Below are 17,958 nucleotides of genomic sequence, written 5' to 3'. Positions count from 1 at the left end.
AGTCTAAGGACAGGTGGCAAAAGAACTATTTCAGTGCTCCTCCTCCCTCTGATCAAGCTATTTACAATTCCTGCCTGCTGACAGACCATTCTGTCCAAAATGAGGTCAGATGTTGTTGTTATAAACTGTAGTTCACCAGAGACTCACTTTCTCATGACCCATCTTCACCTCAATCTGAAAACCCTAACAAGAGAACCACTTCTAAAACCAAATAAAGATATCACAAAACAAACAACAAAAAAGAAAGAAAATGGGTAAAACAACCAAAAGCTGTTGATAGGAAAACAACAAACAAATGTGGAGTACAATAAAAACCATGAAGAGTAAATAGATTAATAAATCCCACCCCACACAAGCAGTTTAAGCAATTTTCATTTGTTTTATCATACCCTCTTTTAAAGATAATGTATATCTTTCCCAGCTTTCTTTTACATGTCATTATTGTGTTGTAACTGTTTATTTCCTTTATCTGATAAGTTTTTTCACTTTTTTCATTTATCTTTTTAATTAGAAAATGGGCTCAGGTTTGAATTTTGAGCTGTATTTCTTCATGTGGATTAAGAGTATATGTTTTTACATACTATCAGCATCTACAAAGGTTGTCTGTATTAAAACACTTTCATAAACTACTGCCTTTAATTGTTAATATGTATAAATGATAAAATATTTACTAATACATGAAGTGCAGAATTGGTAATGGCTGAAAAAAAAAAAGAATCTTGATGAACTTAAAATTTATGTTTATGATGTACCTTTCGTGCTCAATTAATTTTGGTTATAAAAATTTTCCTCTAGTCAGACTTCTGTTTGGACATTTATGTATCAGTAACTACTTCCTGTTACATACTCCTTTCATGGGGCTCTTTGTATGGGTAGTCGATGTAATCAAATATGTCCTTTTCACTTTCTACTGGAAGGCTTTCTCCTGGTACTCCTGCAAAATGAAATGACAAATTAACCTGAGAATTTGCAATGGAACAAGAAATTTGGATTTTAAGATGGCTATTCAAAATCCAACAAAAGCTATGCATTTTTATTGCTTAACAGTTCCTGCTTATTCTTGTTTTTGTACATACAAAAAAATAAAGGTATCCATTTGCATCAGTCTTAATTTTGCCTAACTCATTCCTTTAGATCATTATAATTCCCCACCAATAAAATATGGCTGACATACAGTGCCAGAAATTTGCCCATGGCAGAATGTAGGAGTTCTACTCTATAGATTCATTATCCTATGCATTCAGATAGTTAGCCAATGCATGCACCCACCCTCCACCCATCCCACATCCAATTGTTTCCCCTTTTATCTTAGCTCCTTGTGGATGAAGGAGCATCCCTGCCCCCTGCCCACTGCCTGGATCAGAAGCAAGACACAGCACCTCCAAAGCAGAACCCAACAGCTGAAGATGGTTTACCTCCACCAATTCATTATATGGCAACCCTCCCTTATATGGGAGAAGAAGCTTTTAGGTATGTTACTAAATATTACCCCATGCCTTATTAAACTTTTTTCTAAAAGGTTCATTGTATCATCAATATTACCACACCTATTCTGTGCATATTAAATGCTTAATCAATTAATCTTGCCCCGATTCTTGCAGGAAAGATAATTCCCAAGAGAAGCAAGAACCAAACTAACATGACTTTGCTCAAGATATGATCCAACACAAAAACAGTACCAATACAGAACTGGCCTTGCTACAGGAATAAAATACCCTAGATACAACCATCACACAGATGACACTAAACAACTTATCCTATACTGCTCTACCTTAGCCATACCCAAAAAACAATACAATATTTCTTCCTTGAGTGGCTTGTGGGCCACCCTAGTGGCTGTTGCTGGTTACCCAAGAGCTGTGGTCACCTGAATGTAGGCATACAAGTGCTGTTCTTGCTTGTCTAGGGAGTTATATTTCTGATGGGTTGATTTTTGGGAGAGTCTGGTGAATTTAGAAGTGTGTTTTATGATCTGTATACATATCTACCTAACTGTAATGTACAGAAAAGGATCTAGTCTCATGAGGTCCATTTTCTTTGTTCCCATTTATCATACTTAGCCTTGAATTTGTTATATATTTTTCATAGTTTCAGATTGGGCTCCTCCCCTTTTAGGTTGTTCCACAGCTTGATAACTGTGTTTTCTGATATACTTCAGATACATAGTCTTTTTTTTCATAAGCTCATGACTCCTCTTCCATGCTTCAATGGCTGGAAATTAGTATGATATAAAAGGATGGATAGGGTAATTTCAATCAATCTGATTCTTGCCTCAACTTTCATACATATACCAAAGGCTTTTTCCCCCTACACGGGGGGTAGCCAAAAAGAAAAAGGCATAGAAACCATTCCCACCCATTCCATTTCCTATATATTCCACTCCCCTCCACCCTCCTCCCTCCCTCTTATCTTGGCACCTCCTGGATGACGGGTCATCCCTGTATCCTGTCCACTGCCCTGGGTCAGAAGCATACATACATACATACATATACCAAGGCTTTTTCCCCCTTACCAGGGAGGTAGCTAAAAAGGACAAGGCATAAAATCATTCCCACCCATTCCATCCCCGAAAACACTCCACACCCCTCCACCCTCCCTCCCATCTTAGCACCTCCTTCTGCTGGGTCAGAAGCAGTGACTGAAAACCCTGCAGCCCCATAACAGCAGACAACAATCATCGGGCCCTCCCAAAGACCTCTCTTGGCAGAAACTTTGGACTGATATTTATGTTGTATTAGTGAGGGACTGTTTCCATGTCAAACTGGAAGTAACAGAAAGGGGTAGCAGTCACCAGTTGTTGGCTTTCCCTGTATTTAAAGGAGGAAATACAGTCAAAGCTGATATAGGAAGATCCTGAGATTAGTCCAAAGACCAGGTATTAGCCCATTCAGGACTGCACCTCTGAGGAAGTTGACAGGGTCTGAAGATGGGCAGCCAGGAGATGACTAGCTGATGTTTCTCTCTGACATCCCTCTCATAGGAGCAATTCTTTGGTCTTGGTAGTATCAAGACTGATGCAAATGAATGTCTTATACTGAGACAAAAATAATTGTATTATCCAGACACCAATTCTACAGCATTGATAACAAACCTGTGCTTCCAACTGGCCTGATGCTATATTCATTGAGAGTAAATCCCATTTCAAGTGCATGTGTCCGCATGTCCTTGTTGAACAAATCAGAGCCAGTAAAATACAAGACTCCACAGTAGTACTGGTCCTTTGGTATCAATCTAATGTCTAATCTTCTATGCAGATGATCTTCATCAAGTTGGCACACGCCCTGAAAACAAAGTTCAATGATGTTAATTTGCAGCCAAGAAAAAAAGGGAGACATTGCAAAACAGCATAATTAAATTATTGCTAACTGATGCATAAATTATACAAAAAAATAAATAAAAAAATAAAATGTCTTAATCTAAAGGTGAAAGAAGTGCTTTTTCAACTTATGTACTACTAAATGAAAGGCAAGTTGTCTATATATGGAAGAAAGGACTGAGGATCTTCTAGCAGTTGCCCAGGCCACCAAAGTATCATCCTCTTGATCCTTCCCCTGTGTATTTCTTTAACCAGGATTCAGAAGGCAAGGTTACTAGCCTATCCCTTGGAGTACAACTCTTACAATATGCTAGGATTACATGGGCAGTATTCTTACTGACTCCAACCCCTGGCCTACCTATCGTATCAAACAAAAATGAGGAGGTGGTGTCATAGAAGTGGTAAAATTGACATAGGAGGGCAACAGAGAGAATGGATAACAGAATTTAAGTGACTATGATTTATGCTAACCTGTTACACACCAAAATTTAAGAAAAGACTCTTATGTCACCAACTTATAGAAATTGGAAAAGGGGAATACCAACTGGCTGTCAGCTCTCCTATGTGAAAAGGTGGATGAAATACAGTCAAAGCTGATATAGATCTCAGACTTGGTCCAGGAAATGAGTGTCAGCCCCTTAGGACTGCACATCCAGATGACAGTGAGGGCTCTGATAGGTTCTGAGGATGAGCAACAGGGAGAAGATTCTCTCTGATGTCGGTCTTCCATATCCTGTTAGCAATACCCAGCACTTCTATTTTTGAGAACGTCACACCAAGAAAAGTGATACAGGAGATTTATGAAAGGCTACAGAATAGAGGGATAGTAGAAGTTAAATGTGATATATATATATATATATATATATATATATATATATATATATATATAAGTTTCCAAACAAAAGAATAATGAGTGAGTTGGTCTGGACATACGAAAAGAATAATTAAGGCAAGGCCAGAAAACTGTAGAAAGCAGAAGTGCATGGAGTGATCTTGTGAGAGTCCAAGAATGAGGTGGATGGATGGGATGAAGGGGGCACAGGATGCAAGGAAGAGAAAGTGCAAAAGATATATGTGAATGGAGAGTGGTTTTAAATTGTCACTAAAATGATATGGCCTGAAGGGATGTTCTCCTTGTCTGCTATGTATTTTCTTTGAGTGTTTGAAAGAGGAAGTCACTATATAATGAAGCAGTGGGAGTAAACCAGCTCTGGCTGTTAGTCCCTGTTGTGGACGTGTCATCTCTCTGCATTACCTTCCACCCATGCCATATGATAGGGAACAGAGATGATCTTGAATACATGAGGTTGGGATGGACAATGAATGGATGTAGGATTGGTGTATGGTTTGACTCAGCCACCTCCTTATAAGGAAGAAAAGGTCTTTGGTATATGTATGAATACACACACACACATTGGCTTGACAGTGCAGTGGTACCACTCTCAACAGCTCTTTCAACAATCCGAGAATGAGTCCTGCCCACAACTGAAAATTTCAGCACCACTGCACTGCAAGCTGGCACTTCAACTCTGGTGAACAAGGAGCTGGGTGTGTGTGAGTGTAAAGTCACACCATTACCCATAGATTGGGCCATACACGAGCTCTGAACTCACATCCAGGAGGGAAATAGCTGTTGATCACAAGTCCAACACATGATCCAAGACCATGGTGAATCACACACATACACCAATCTTAGTATCTTCACATATCAATAAACATGCAAAGATTCAAAGACTGAAATTAAACATCACATACATACATACATATATATACCAAGGCTTTTTCCCCCTTACAAGGGAGGTAGCCAAAAAGGAAAAGGCATAAAATCATTCCCACCCATTCCATCCCTAAATACACTCCACACCCCTCCACCCTCCCTCTTATCTTAGCACCTCCTGGATGACAGGTCATCCCTGCACCTTGTCCACTGGCCTGGGTCAGAAGCAGTGTCGCAAGACACAGCACATCCACAGCAAGGCCGCTTCATTAAATCGGCGACCCCCCCTCTCCGTCCCCCCATGCATAAAAGGAGAAGACAGGGAGAAATCCCTTTGGGCTGCGTCAAATTTTGCTCACACATACTACCTCATCCCCCATCCCCCCTGCCCATTCCACCTCATGCATCACAACATCCTCCATATACAACCATTCTCCATTCACCCGTCTTCTGTCCTCTCCCGTCCTTCCTCAACAGACATTCCCCTCTTCCCCAAAGCCCCCTTCACCCCATCCATCCACCTCATCCTAGGACGTCCCCTCATGTTCACTCCCTCCACATCTGCCTTCCATACCTCTTTTACTAGTCTTTCTTCACTCATTCTTTCCATGTGTCCAAACCATCCCAATACTCTTTCATCAACCCTATCTCCCAACTCCCTTTCTACCCCTGTTCTCCTCCTCACCTCCTCGTTTCTCACTCTATCTAGCCTAGTAACCCCCATCATACTTCTCAGACACCATCTCAAACACATTCAAACTCCTTCTCTCTTCCTCTCTTATGTTCCATGTTTCTGCCCCATACAGTGCTGTTGGCACAATCACTCCTTCATATAGTCTCCTCTTAGCATCCATTCCCCCAAAAAAATCACAATTAAATTAAAAACTCAGATCAATGCTGAATATAAAATAAAGCTGATTTTCATGATAGGAGTTTTAAGAAGGACAAACAAGCATCATGTCTTCATGAAATGAATATCCCCAACAAAGATGAACAAGAATATCTAATCTTCAAATATGAAAAGTCCCATTGACCTACAATGGAGGCACCTATCAAGAGCCTGGACAAAGTTGTAAAAAACCTGAAATCTTACCATGAATTTTGCATCACCCAAGGAGAGAGTGTCTGTAACAAAGTTTTTAGACTTCAGGGCTTCAACAACCTTCTGAAGAAGATGTGGTTTCTTTTTAGTTTCAGAGGTCACATCAGGATGGGTCAGAAGTACATCAATATCACCACTTGTTTTATTCCCACGTCTGTAAGAAAAAAAGTAAAATAAATTAATCAATAGAATAAGAAAAGAATACTAGAAGAGAATAAAGGGTACACTCCCATGTAATTTAGGATATGTTACAAAAGTGTGGTTGGGGGAAAGAATGTTGTCAACATATCATAATGTCAAAGACAGCAATGAAATGGGACAGAGTGAAAAGACTAGAGATCTTCCTTTCTATATTTTACAGAGTCTAGAGGGAGGGAGGGGAGTGGAATATATAGGAAATGGAATGGGCGGGAGTGGTTTCTATGCCTTTTTCATTTTGGCTACCCCCCTGTGTAGGGGAAAAAAGCCTTTGGTATGCATATGTACAGAGTCTAGAGGGAGGACTCCAAACAGTACTTTATTAATTGGGTCACTGAATGTGCATGGATGTGGTACTGGTGAGCACAAAAGGGAAGAGATTTGCATCATCTTTGTGAGAAAAAATATGGATGTGTTAGCACTGAATGGAACAAAACTGAAAGGGAAAATTGTTAAGAATTTGGGAAAGTACCAGGTAGGGTATCAGGAGTGGTAAGAGGAAGAGGGAGAGGAGTAGCACTGTTAATAAGTAATGAGATGTGTAAATTTGTGGAGTGGAGGAGAGTGCTATCAAGTTAATGTGGGCAAATGAGATGGGAGATATGGGCACTCATGAGTACATATGGCCTTGATGGAAAATTAAGGAGTGAGAAGATTTTTGGAGTGATTGAAATGAGTGTGGAGAGTTTATGGAGGAATGTTAGGTGATCTTAATGTTAGATTAGGAGATGAGCCACTAGATCAGTGGTTCTCAACTCTTTTTTGGCCATTATGCACCACCTAATCACCTTTAAAATCCTGATGTCCCCCATGTGATGATATACAATTCTTATCATTTGAAAAATAAACTTCCCTACAGCTGGAAAAGCATAAAGCCTTGCTTTGAAACCACTTTAAAACAAGAAAGCATCACTGGAAAAAAATTGAATAAAATAATAATAAAATAATTTGACCCAGACTTCCTCAGTTGCTCTCCATTGCCCCCTTAAAAACCATATTACCCACCTGAAAAATAGAACTGCCCACCTGTGGGGCATACACCCCACAATGAAAAGCATGCACTAGATGGTGCAGTGAGGAGGTATGATGGTGGAGAAATGTTGGCAATGCATACTGAAAAGGAAAAAAATTACAGCGAAGAGGGTCTAAGAAGAAAGATAAACATAAAAATTTGTGGGCCAGGGTGGCTGATGAGAGTGTAGTCAAGAGGGTAATAATGGATTGTATAGTGGTGCCTGAAAGGACTGGAAAAGAATTCTGGATGTGAATGTGTTCTGAGGAGAGAACAGTGGAATGTCAGATCATTTAGTGGACGGGAAATTGAGAATGGAGATAAATTGGGGAAATAAGAAAAGGGAGGCAGAAAGGCACTAGAAGAGAGCAAGTTAAATGAGGAGAAAGGAATACTAAGCAAAGGTGAGAGAGGTATGGAATGTAGTGAATGACAAAAGTGGGAGTACAGAAAGAGAAGATACTTTTTAGGAAAGTGCTCAAGTGCACAAAGATGGTGTATGGAATGAGGAAAGGAAGAGGTAAAGGCAGTGGTGAAAGAAAAGAGAAAAAGACAAGAATTTAAAGAATTATTTGAGTAGTATGCTCTCTCTCTTTTTTGTGGTCAGTTGAATGAGATTGTGTTATGTAATGGGAGGAGTTGGCCATTCAGTTTTACTGGTGGATGTTTCTTTGAATCATGGGTGTCTGGAAATAGCAGTTTCACTAATGATTTCTACAGGGATGTTTCCATTTTATTTTGGCTTACAAAGGCGGAGCATACCGACAGGAGACCTTTTGGTCCATATCTAGGTCTGATGCGAAAAAAAAATCAAAATAATAATAAATTAATAAATAAAAACTATGATAATGTAAATAACAAATAAAATACATAAATAAATGCATAGGTATATGTATAAGTAAGTTTGGGTGTTCTTAGTAGCTACTCTGTAGTTACATGTTATGCTTTGACTTTGGTGATCTGAGGTGGAGGGATTACTATATAATGAACCAGTGGTTCATGCTGTGTCTCACTGTATTGCCTATGACCCAAGAGGTTCAGCTGGAAACAGGGAAGGCCTTCCATCCACAAGGTGCTAAGATAGGAGGGGGCAATGAATGGGTTCTGTATGGCTATGGGATGGGTACATGCTTTAATTTGCCCCCACTCCCCATTAAGGAGAAAAAATAGGCCCTTTGGTATGTGTGTGTGTATATATACAGTCGTATCTCGGTACTCGACCGCCTCTATACTCGACCAAAAAATTCGAGTAGAAAATGCATCGGACCTCGAACAGATTTTCGGTACTCGACTAGCTCGAACAGCGGGTAAGCGTCAGTTCGACTCAGACCGCCAGCGGAGTAAGACGTACGCAGTTTGTTCGAGTATTTCTTCCCAGATTTAAACTTTTTCGTGTTGCTCTAGCCCTTAATAATGGGTCCAAAGAAAGACAGTGATAAGGGGAAAATTGGTTTCGGTGTTCGAACAAATCGGTGCTCGACCACCACCTCAGAACGGATTATGGTCGAGTACCGAGGTACGACTGTATATATGTATATATGTATATATATATATATATATATATATATATATATATATATATATATACAAAACACATATATAACATTAAATGTAGTTATCATATTGAAAACATTTTCTTCTATTTACCTATAACTTCCACATATTGTGAGAATATATGAGCTATCTATATCTATAATCATAGATTTCAGTTTTGATTCAATTTCCTGGATTTCTTCTCTTGGTATTCTCTTCTCAAACTCATCAAAGTGCCTGCAAATAGGAACAAACTATGAGAACAACCTGTACTATGCAAAAAATTTGACCACTTTTAATCACCAAGATAAATCTGAAACTAGTAACTATACATCATATCAACAGTACAATATTTCTCATACTTTAGCCCAATGAGTTGATGATGGTTTAGTTTGCCTTTATTCTTTTGAAGATCTTCTAATGTTGTAATTCCACTATCAAATAACTCTCTTGCTTTAGCTGGCCCAATTCCTGTAACTCTTGTGAGCAAGTTTATAGCATTGCTCGAGTCATCTACTCGTATCTGAAGAAATATTCTACAGTATATATACACTTTCTTTTCATATAAAAATAATAAATATTCATATAAAATATGGACAGTACACATATAGTAGATGTAATGGGAAAAATGATCAATTTACCTTTTCTAGTTTTTCTAGTTTCCCAGTTTTTATAAATTCATCAATCTTTTTTGCAATCTTATCACCAACACCTTTCAGCTTCCTTGCTTCATCCCCACTAGTGACACGTTTTGGGTGCTGTGCCAAAACTGAAGCAGCATTGCGGTAAGCATTGTACTTGTGTATGTTTCGGTTCACATTTCTCTCATACTCGGCTAATTCTGTAACAGAAATAACAGTGACATTATATATATATATATATATATATATATATATATATATATATATATATATATATATATATATATATTCCCCATAAAGCATACTATGGCACCTTGTTGACTCAGTTTTCAGTGATTGGAAACCCACATCCCCACATTGGCCCAGGATATAAAACCCTACCTAATCCTGAAGTGGGTTTATGTCCTGGGACCAAACATCTGCACAAGTGGCAGTTTGCAAATGTTGGATTAAGAGACTTAGGTACCTTAGCCTGTGAAAAATGCTCTTAGATGATAATAGGTTCAATAATCCTACACTCCAAAACTAATATTATCAGATAATAAAGAAATTGATTACATGAATAAAGCAGACAATTACAACCCTTGTATTTATTTATTTGTTCTTATTTATTTTATTATTATATATATATTTTTTCTTCTTTCCATCCAATCAATCATTATCCATAAAGTATGGTGACTAGGTGTGGAAGACAAAAATTCTACACCATTTCCATCATACAAATTCCTTTCACACCTTCCTGCTCAACCTCTTCAATACAAGTTAAATTCACACAGGCAGCATCAGCTGCCTGATGTACAATGATTCGATGATGTATCACAATACTCGTATTATAAAATGTAGACTTACAGCTCTATTACTCGTTCTCTTTCACTCTGAATATTAATAACCACAGAAAAAATTATCAAGCCAGTTTACGGAATATGGAGGTCACTCAGCTACAACTACAAAATAAATATAATCAAGATGTTAATGCCAGCATCCTCATAGAACTTGTGCCTCATGACATCTTTGTAGGTGTCATTGTATGAAAGGGATTAAACCCTGTGAAGACTGCAACTCGAAAAATGAAAAAATTCTACTGACAGCATTGTGTTTGAAAACTACATGATTATTCATCTTGCCCAATAAAAATACTAGAAAAAATTACAACCTCAAGTTTTAAATCCTAAAAATAAAATATCTATGGTATTACAATACCTGGTAACCTAATACCTACCATTAAAAAACTATTTCTTAATTTCTTTGATACAGCAATGCTCTTTGCAGCTTTTATTCTCGCCAACACCAGATGATTTCAATTCAGCTAAAGGGGTGCCATACATTTTCATGCATTTTTTTCCCCCTATAAGATCTATTTCTAATGGAACTACTTTCTACAGGAAATTATTACAAATTATATCTCGAGTTTTTATGATGAAATGAGAAGTATTTGATTTAAAAGGAATATTAAATTGTAAAATGAAAATTTGCACCCCTGATTTGACTGTTTGGCACAAGTTTTTAGAGTGATCCTCCAACTCTGTGATGCTTTTGTGCTGGTACTGTGCCACAATGACATCTGAGAGCAATTCCCATCTTAACCTGCCTACCTTACTGCTTAAAAGTTGGGTTGGACAAATTTAGTTAGGAATTTATCTCACCATCATATGCATGTTAGTTTCAGGAATTGGTCTCACTCATTCCCATATGCATATACACAGTTTGATGGTGCAGTGGAAGCATTCACAAGCACTATTCCAGCAGTCCAAATTTCCCTGCCACCCAAGGTATTATTTTAGAATTGCACAACTACATAACATAGCATTAGAAAATTAAATATTGATTTTGTGAATTATAATACATCAACATTATATACATTTTTGTGGCAGAAATCAATAACAGAAAACATTGTTAACAGCTATACACAAATGAACAAAGTCGTGTCAACTCCTTTAAATGCAATCTTTGTTTTGATAAATTCGAAGGTTGAAGACGATGACAACCCTGATAACCTCTAGAATTGCAGGTACTGCATTACTAAATGTGGGTTAGGTTCGGTAGGTAGGTAGGTATTTTAGGTTAAAATAGAAGAATTTATCATACTTTAATTTCTTCAACCTCCACATCTACCAAAACAAAGATGGCATTTCAAGCAATTGAAGTAGCAACATATGTTTGTGTATCACTTCTAGCAACTTTTTCCATTGATTTCTAACAAGAAAAACAAATATTACATTGATGTATACATACATATATATACCAAAGGCTTTTTCTCCCCCTTACACAGGAGGTAGCCAAAAGACAAGGCATAGAAACCACTCCCACCCATTCTATCCCCTACACACTCCACTCCCCTCTACTCTCTTATCTTGGCACTTCCTGGATGACGGGTCATCCCTGCATCTTGTCCACTGCCCTGGGTCAGAAGCAGTGCCGCAAGACACAGCACATCCACAACAAGGCCACATCATTAATTCAGCAACCCCCCCTCTCCATCCCCTCATGCAGAAAAGGAGAAGACGGGGAGAAATCCCTTTGGTCTGCATCAATTTATTTCTCATACATACTCCCTCACCCCCCCCCATCCCCCACCCACTACCCCTTATACATCACAGCATCATCCATACACAACCCTTCTCCATTCACCCCTATCTTCTGTCCTCTTCCATCCTTCCTCAACAGACATTCCCCTCTTTCCCAAAACCCCTTTTACCCCATCCATCTATCTCATCCTAGGATGCCTCCTCATGTTCACTTCTTCCACCTCTGCCTTCCACACCTCTTTTACTAATATTTCTTCACTCATTCTTTCCATGTGTCCAAACCATCCTAATACTCTTTCATCAACCCTATCTCTCAACTCCCTTTCCACCCCTGCTCTCCTCCTCACTTCTCAATCTATCTAGCCTAGTAACCCCTATCATACTTCTCAGGCATTTCATCTCAAACACGTTCAAACTCCTTCTCTCTTCCTCTCTTATGCTCTATGTTTCTGCCCCATACAGTGCTGTTGGCACAATCACTCCTTCATACACTCTCCTCTTAGCATCCATTCCCAAATGTCTATTTCTCATTACACTTTTAATCCACCAAGGCATTTACTCACCTTCTCTCAATCTACATTCTACCTCCACCCCCCCTTTTCCTGTCACATTCACACCCAAGTATCTAAAACTATCCACTTCCTCCAGTCTCTCTCCCTCAATATTCACTTCCAGCCTGCTGCCACTCTCTCCCCTTGTACATCTCATCACAATACTTTTACCCACATTTATCTTCAACTTCCTTCTTTCACACACCTTCCCAAACTCTGTCACTAACTTCCTCAATCCCTCCTCTGATCCTGCTACTAGTGCAGTGTCATCAGCAAACAACAACTGGCTTATCTCCCACTTTTCTCCATTTTCTTTAACCATCTCCAATCCCTGACCCACCATCCTTGCATTCACTTCTTGCACCACTCCATCCATGTATAAATTGAACAGCCAGGGTGACATAACACATCTCTGACAAAGTCCCACCTTTACCTTGAACCACTCACTTTCTCCATTTCTAATCCTTACACAAGGTCTACTACTTTGTAACTCTCATAAAAGCTCTTGACTCCTCTAGCTTTCCTCCTATCCCATACATCTGGAAAACCTCCCACAGTGCCTTCCTGTCTACCCTGTCATAAGCCTTTTCCAGATTCATAAAAGCCCAAAAAACATCCTTTCCTTTTCCTATAGCTTTCTTACATATTTACCACAAAAATTATGCTACACATTATAATTTACAAATTTACAAAATTAATACTTACATATCCTATTGCTATATCACACTGGTGTGCACTTCTATAAATTTACCAATTTACATCAATCATACAATGTGCTATGAGCCAGCATTCTAAATCTTGGGGGGACAGTGTAAGGTCATAGCATAGCATTAACCACTGATCGGACATATATGTGCTCTGAACTTTAATGATCTCAATTGCCAGCTGTCAATCACAAGACCAACACATGATCCTAGACAATGGTGAATCACAATGTAGTGGGACCAGCACAAAAACACAGTGCAAAGTGGTTGGACAACGTTATTATGTGTGCCGACTGTGCTGCATCACAATCCATACAACATTATTACAACTACAAGATCTTACCTATTAGGAAATCGCAGAAGTCAGCATTGGGATTGCCTTCCGAGGACGGAGCCTTTCTTTTCTCACCACGATTTTCGTTTCCATCACCTTCAGAGTTTTTCGAAGTATCAGCCCCGGATTGTTTTTCATATTTACCCATGTTAGCTAGGTCAACATGAAAATGGAATTCATGATATTTGAGCTGAAGTAGTTCTCATGGGATGCAAAAAGTCGCTATGAGTATAATGCAATTTGAATTATCCATCTAGCTGTCCTTGTTCTCGAGATATTGCATTTTGAATGGAATTAAATCGGGCCTATTTTCTCCCCGGAAATCGGGCCGAAACGTGCGGTCTGACGAATCGCCGATCGAACGTAAACAATGACGGTTTTTGCTGACAGGCACAATTTTATATAAAAATTTAGCATATGGTTGCATTATTTGACATATTTTCTTTAAGATGTGTGATTTCCATGTAACTTGATCATAGAATTACGTTTTTATCCTCTGCAAAATTACCCACCACAGCTACGAATACCTTCAAATTACATGAAAATCACACATTTTAAAGAAAATAGTTTGAATAATTCAACTATATGCAAGCTATTACACTAATAACACAATAGTAACAAACTTAATAGTGTAGTTTGATCCATACCACCAGTGATCATAGATAGCGGGCAGGACGAATCGTAGCTGTGGTGTGGTCCGTAATATTACGGAGGATAAAAACGTAACTTCTCTTTGATCAAATTACATGAAAATCACACATTTTAAAGAAAATAGTTCAAATAATTCAACTATAAGTCTATTACGCTAATAACATAATAGTAAGAAACTTAATAGAGTGAAGTTTGATAAGATGGCGGGATGGATGTTGATGTTGTTATCCGATAATCCGACCCGATAGAAAAAAAAAACTAATTAATACCTGCGATTTCTCAGCTCTACCGTAACACGCTGCCTTTATTTTGGTATTAGAATAATCCGCGATACTAGTAGTTTTTCTTTATTATGGTCAGTTGCCACAACCGTAAATATGTTAGCTCATCTTTTACGTTGAAACATATGCCAATTTTCGATTTACTGCTGAATGCAGGCCGCCATGTTTATCTTATGTTTTTATTGACCGACATGTAACTGATGATGTGAATGTTTGAAATTTACTACGATCGTAGTAAATACACTCGCACAACATTTTTATTAATTAACTTTCCCGCGGTATATAAATTTGGCCGTTTGAATGGCGTGCGCATAAAATGACGCGCTATTGTGATCGTCATCGACGATGGCGCCTCTGGTGGTGTTTGACCTACCTACCCATGTCGAATTACTTATTGTTCTGTGTTGACAACACTAGTTGAACCCAGATGCAAGTGACAATAGCCCCGTTACATCACACTGAATCAACAGCTACTACAAGACATATTGGCCTAAATATTATATGTATGCCCGATTAATGAAGGTCTATTTTCGTCGTGAAAGACCTTGTGTTGTTCCGTGAAAGGTGAATCTGCGTAGCTCCCGCTCCTGTCGTGTTATTGACAAACGTGTTTATTTACAAACAAACTTGTTGCGATTCGACATAAGCAGTACTGTACATGTTGTGCCACGTTATCAAGCCACACTATTGTGTAAATTTAAGTTGAGACGATATATGAAAGAAAATAATCCTAGGAAACCTGTACGAATACACCTAGAAAAGAATATCCTGTGATAGGGGAGAAAAAATACTGCCACCGAGTTTTCCCACATGAGTCGTATAAAGCGATAAAAACGAGACAGGAATAGAATTAAACATCCTTTCTGTAGCCCCATAGGAGACATTACAAATTATTACAAAGGCGGAGCATGCCGACAGGAGACATTTTGGTCCATAACTAGGCCGGATGCGAAAAAATATATAAATGAAAAAAATAGATAAAATAAAAAAATATATATATAATATAAATAATGAATAAAATAAACCTGATAAACAAACAGGTAAATAGTAAATAATAAATTGACAAATAAATAATAATAAATGGAAATCAAGCAAACTACTTACTTGTTACTTGTTATTTGGGAGTTCTAGGCCCCGCTCCACCAGCATCGGTGCTCTGCAGGGCCTCCATTGATGTTATCAAACACTATAGTCACTTCTAATACACAAATCATCCATGTCATAACACTCGGTGAACAAATGTGTCTTCAAATTTTTCTTGAAAATGGCACAGTTTCTAATCATTTTGACATTTAGTGGTAGCTCATTAAAAAGTCTTGGCGCACATCTTTCAAACGCTCGAAAACCCATTACCAAATTACTTCTTGGCTCATTCAACCTATATTGTTCATCACTATGCCGAAGCCCCATAGTAGTATCCACTTGAAAATCGTTGAGAAGACTCCTTAGATATTCTGGTTTTCCATATTTCAAGGCTCGAAAAGTCAGAAGACATATCTTGAAAACTATCCGCGCCTTTATTGGTAGCCAGTGTAATTCCATGAGTACTGGAGTTACTCTCTCACGAGGTGCAAGACCTCTGAGTAATCTCACAGCTCTGTTCATAACATACTGTAGTTTCCGAAGCCGATATTTTGGTAAGCCAAAGTAAAGAGAGTTGCAATAATCTAGTCTACTTATAACATAATTATGAAGAAGCATCTTTACAGTATCCTCATCCAAATATTTTCTCACAAAACCAATATTCCTCAAATGATATCCAGCAACTTTCACCACTTTATTGATTTGAGCTTCAAAAGAGAGATTTTCATCCAATAGAACACCCAAATCCTTAACAGCACTTCTTCCATCCAACGTACTATCCAATATCCGCAGACTCCTAGTACCTAATCTTCTGAGACTCATTTTCTTTCCCACAATCAACACCTCAGTTTTATTCGGATTCAATTTAAGTTGTTTTCCATCCATCCATGATTTGACGTCAGACAAGACAGTTTCCAGTATCTCTTCAGCATCATTAACATCAGACATAGACATGTAGAATTGGGTATCATCCGCAAACAATTTGAAATTGACACCATGCCGCAATAGCAATTCAGATCATCCTATGGTGTATATACAGAAAAGAACAGGACCAAGTACGCTTCCTTGAGGAACTCCTCTCTGCAGAGATCTTTTCTTAGAATAGGATTTTCCAATCTGTACACAATACGTTCTGTTCATCAGATAGCTTTCTAAGTAAGCCAGTGCATTTCCCTCTATACCGCAACTCTGCAAATCATCCAAAAGAATGCTATGCACTACTGTATCGAATGCAGCACTCAAATCAAGCATAATTAGGACACTGCACTTTCCCTCGTCCATCTTTACTATTAAATCATTCACCACAGTACATAGCGTAGTTTCGGTGGAGTACAACCGTCGATACGCGGACTGATCATCCGGTATTGCGTTTATCTCATTTAGATGAGTCCATAACTGATCCAAGATTACATTCTCAATAACCTTTGAAACAAAAGTCAAGTTCGATATGAGCCCAGACGCTGAGGATCAAGGTCACCTTTGATAATAGGCTTAACAATAGCTAATTTCTCACTCTCTGGGAAAATGTTATTTACTAAACTTAGATTAACAATAAAGACAAATAATAACAAATAATCAGATAATATAAAATAAATGGCAGTACAGCATCTTGCTTAAATGTTTAAACGAATCTTAAAGCTTAAGGGGACCCCCCGCCCCCAGATTTAAGAAAAAAAAATGTTTTATTGCATAAATACATACTAGGGATCTTGCTCTAGATCAGGGGTTCTCAAACTTTTTCTCGTTAAGTACCCCTTGAGTTATAAGATCATCTTCCCGAACCCCCAATAATCTGACACACAGTTGCTGTTTTAAAAGTAAACCGACACGATATGGCGCGCCTCTTCATTACACACACACACACACCAGCGTAGAACTGAGATTGAAGGAACACACACTGCTTGCATGGAATTTCGTAATTCACAACTACCACTATTTAAAATACGTTTTTCGTCAGCCATCTAAGTACCCCTAGAAATCTTCTTGTGAACCCCCAGGGGTTCGCGAAACCCAGTTTGAGTACCCCTGCTCTAGATGCTGGTAAAGTGTTTTTATCGTACCGCCATTTTTAAAGGGCCTACCCTCCCTCCCCCCGACAGCCACATGCTGCGCACGACCATTGTTTACATACGTTTTGACCATATTTTACTCTATTTTTTTTTTTTTTTTTTTTTTTTTTGCGTTTGATGCACTCATAAAGTTTTCTCTTACGTCCGGCATGCACGTGATTATGTGGTGTGAGGAAGTTCAGCCTGCACGACTGGCAGTGGCCTGAGCCTTACAAAGTAAAGGACATGTACACGTTAGCTT

The 17,958-nt window shown here is 38.5% G+C and overlaps 2 protein-coding genes across 6 annotated transcripts in view; one reads left to right on the top strand and one right to left on the bottom strand.

The window, feature by feature from the left end:
- LOC143029910 (uncharacterized) overlaps positions 1 to 17,958 on the top strand; it is a 40,556-nt gene that overhangs the window by 18,128 nt on the left and 4,470 nt on the right. For all 4 annotated transcript variants that reach the window (XM_076193112.1, XM_076193111.1, XM_076193108.1 and 1 more), the window contains exon 2: positions 1,313 to 1,470. In XM_076193112.1, coding sequence (XP_076049227.1) covers positions 1,313 to 1,470 — 158 coding nt within the window. The remainder of the gene's footprint in view (positions 1 to 1,312; positions 1,471 to 17,958) is intronic.
- Positions 610 to 17,821, bottom strand: LOC143029906 (DNA polymerase beta-like). 2 transcript variants are annotated; one of them, XM_076193103.1, is made up of 8 exons: positions 14,949 to 15,274; positions 13,643 to 13,783; positions 9,520 to 9,719; positions 9,241 to 9,401; positions 8,993 to 9,115; positions 6,127 to 6,289; positions 3,092 to 3,281; positions 610 to 934 (listed from the first exon to the last, which is right to left on the bottom strand). In XM_076193103.1, the coding sequence occupies exons 2-8, from the start codon at positions 13,779 to 13,781 to the stop codon at positions 840 to 842; spliced, it is 1,071 nt and encodes a 356-aa protein (XP_076049218.1). In that variant the 5' UTR covers positions 13,782 to 13,783; positions 14,949 to 15,274; the 3' UTR covers positions 610 to 839. The 2 variants fall into 2 exon arrangements, 1 of the variants encoding a protein (XP_076049218.1); XR_012966891.1 differs by lacking the exons at positions 610 to 934; positions 3,092 to 3,281; positions 6,127 to 6,289; ... (2 more) ...; positions 13,643 to 13,783; positions 14,949 to 15,274 and adding an exon at positions 15,670 to 17,821 and having other exon boundaries at positions 9,584 to 9,719.

This window comes from Oratosquilla oratoria, chromosome 11, assembly GCF_046742065.1.
Source record: "Oratosquilla oratoria isolate Oo_2021 chromosome 11, ASM4674206v1, whole genome shotgun sequence".
In the NCBI taxonomy this organism is placed as follows: domain Eukaryota; kingdom Metazoa; phylum Arthropoda; class Malacostraca; order Stomatopoda; family Squillidae; genus Oratosquilla; species Oratosquilla oratoria.
Note: the sequence above shows the minus strand (reverse complement) of the source record. Positions and strands in the feature narration are given on the sequence as shown.